General features: G+C 50.6%; 1 protein-coding gene across 1 annotated transcript; it reads left to right on the top strand.

Moving 5' to 3' along the window:
- Positions 1-239: 239 nt before the first annotated feature.
- Positions 240-1,310, top strand: FANCF (FA complementation group F). Its single transcript, XM_065883132.1, has one exon. The coding sequence runs from the start codon at positions 240-242 to the stop codon at positions 1,308-1,310; it is 1,071 nt and encodes a 356-aa protein (XP_065739204.1).
- The last annotated feature ends 859 nt before the right edge of the window (positions 1,311-2,169 follow it).

Genomic DNA, 2,169 nt, shown 5'->3' with positions numbered 1-2,169 from the left:
CTATTCTCCCTCCCGTATGAGCCTCCTCAATATCTACGGCAAAAGTAAAACCAAGAGCACTTTCCAGGGGCTTACATTTCTCGGAGTGCAGGTACCCGGATTAAAGCCGCTGTCAGATTGACAGGGATTTTACCCAATAGCATTGCAGAGAGGCGTATCGTTTCATCAACACGCCAATCAAGCACGCAGAGAGTAGCTGGCTCCAAGGTGAAGGCGGAAGTAAGGCCCTAGCGCGCTCCATGGAACCGGTCTTGCAGCACCTGGAGCGCTTCTCTGAGGTTCTGGCTGTCTCCCGCACGACCCACGTCAGCACCTGGGACCCCGTGACCGTGCGCAGGGCCCTACAGTGGGCTCGCTACGTGCGCCACATCCACAAGCGCTTTGGCCGCCATGCCTGCATTAGCAAGGCGCTGGAGCGGCGACTGCAAAACCAGTGGAAGCAGCAGGGCGACTCTGGGCCTGCTCCAGCCCCGGGGTTGGCGAACTTCCAGGCCTTGGGGCTCTGCGACCAGCTGCTGTCCCTGCGACTGCTGGCGAACCCGGCCCTCGGGGATGCCTCCTTTCACTACCTGCTGCAGCAGCTCTTTCCCGGCCCTGGCGTCCCGGACGCCGAGGAGGAGTCGCTCCAAGGCAGCCTGGCCCGCCTCGCCCGCCGCCGGGCCGCTATTCACATGCTGCGCTTCAACGCCTATGGAGAGAACCCGGTCCTTCAGGAGGACTCACTGATGAAGACCCAGGCGGAGCTGCTGCTGAGGCGTCTGCAGGAGGTGGGGGAGGCCGAGGCAGGGGGCCCTGGTAGGCTTCTCAGCAGCCTGTGGGAGCGCTCGCCCCAGAACAACTTCCTGAAGGTGGTAGCGGCCGCGCTGTTGCTGCCGCCGTCGTCTCCCCGGCACCAAGAAGAGGAATTGAAACTAGGCAGCCCCAAAACTCCGGGAGAGGAGGGTCAAGAGCTGCTTCGCTGGCTTCTGGGGAAATCGGATGTCATGGTTGCTTTTTGCCGCAGCCTCCCAGCCGGGCTTTTAACTTTGGTGGCGGGGCGCCATCCAGAGCTCTCCCGGGTCTACCTGGGCCTGCTAACAGACTGGGGTCGACAGCTGCACTACAGCCTTCAGAAAGGCCTTTGGATTGGAACTGAATCCCAGGATGTGCCCTGGGAGGAGTTGTTGAGCAGGTTTCAAAGCCTCTGTCAGGCCCCTCCACCTCTGAAAGATGAAGTTTTTACTGCCCTGAAGTCCTGTAAGGCTCAAGATGGAGATTTCGAAGTCCCTGGTCTTAGCATCTGGACAGACCTGTTGCTGTCTCTTGCGTGATATTGCATTTGGGCAGAGACAAGTTCTCAGCCCAGGCCCCAATTCTCTATGGGCAACGTTCTGTAACTGTGCAAATATACGGTTTACAAAATTAAAATCCCAGTGTCCTCGCCAAATGTCCTGTACTTTCATGTGTCCAAAATATTATTGTAGGTCCTAGTATATAATAGGTGTAATTGTAACTTAATTACAGATATGTAAGTAACTGGCTTGTAGTGCCATGGATTTTCTGTTTAGAGGAGGTAACATTGGAAGTATCCTACCTAAAGCCATAGAAGGCGCATTTCTAATAATGTTGAAAAGATATGTGCTTGTCAAAGAAAATGCAGCTTTAAAGTGACAAACAATACACCTTTTTTAATATTATTAATGCCTTACTTTTGCAGGTTTTTCTTGGGTTTTCTTTAAATCCCCAGAAGTGATTTCTCTAACCAACAACATGTGCTGTCAGAAATGGTTTGGAAAGCCAACTGGCCTAGTTGGACTTTAAACCCTGGACTTTGGCCTTGTTAACCTAACATTCTAACCAATTAACCAGCGTCAACATGTATTAAAATTGTGTTATTCAGAAATTTTGTTTCTCATTTCTGTGCATTGAAAGATCATACAGTAATTTAAAGCATTGACTTAAGAAAAATTTTACAGCATGGTAAATACAAATATATGCCTTTGGATATTAATTTAGCATTTGATGGTAAAAGAAAACAAACTTCTGAATTAGTGCTGCTTCTGCTGTTGACTAGGTTAATAAATCACAACCTTGGTGTTTCAGTTGCCTCATGTTGAATGAAGTGTTGAGACTAAAATAGTCAAATTCTCCCACTTTGTCCTTGTTGGCTGCCCTATGGGGACAGTTTAG

Source organism: Phocoena phocoena, chromosome 8 (assembly GCF_963924675.1).
Source record: "Phocoena phocoena chromosome 8, mPhoPho1.1, whole genome shotgun sequence".
In the NCBI taxonomy this organism is placed as follows: Eukaryota; Metazoa; Chordata; class Mammalia; order Artiodactyla; family Phocoenidae; genus Phocoena; species Phocoena phocoena.
Note: the sequence above shows the minus strand (reverse complement) of the source record. Positions and strands in the feature narration are given on the sequence as shown.

Bases quoted from the DNA above. Each gene is read 5' to 3' on its own strand.
- FANCF (XM_065883132.1), top strand. From the start codon at position 240: ATGGAACCGGTCTTGCAGCACCTGGAGCGCTTCTCTGAGGTTCTGGCT.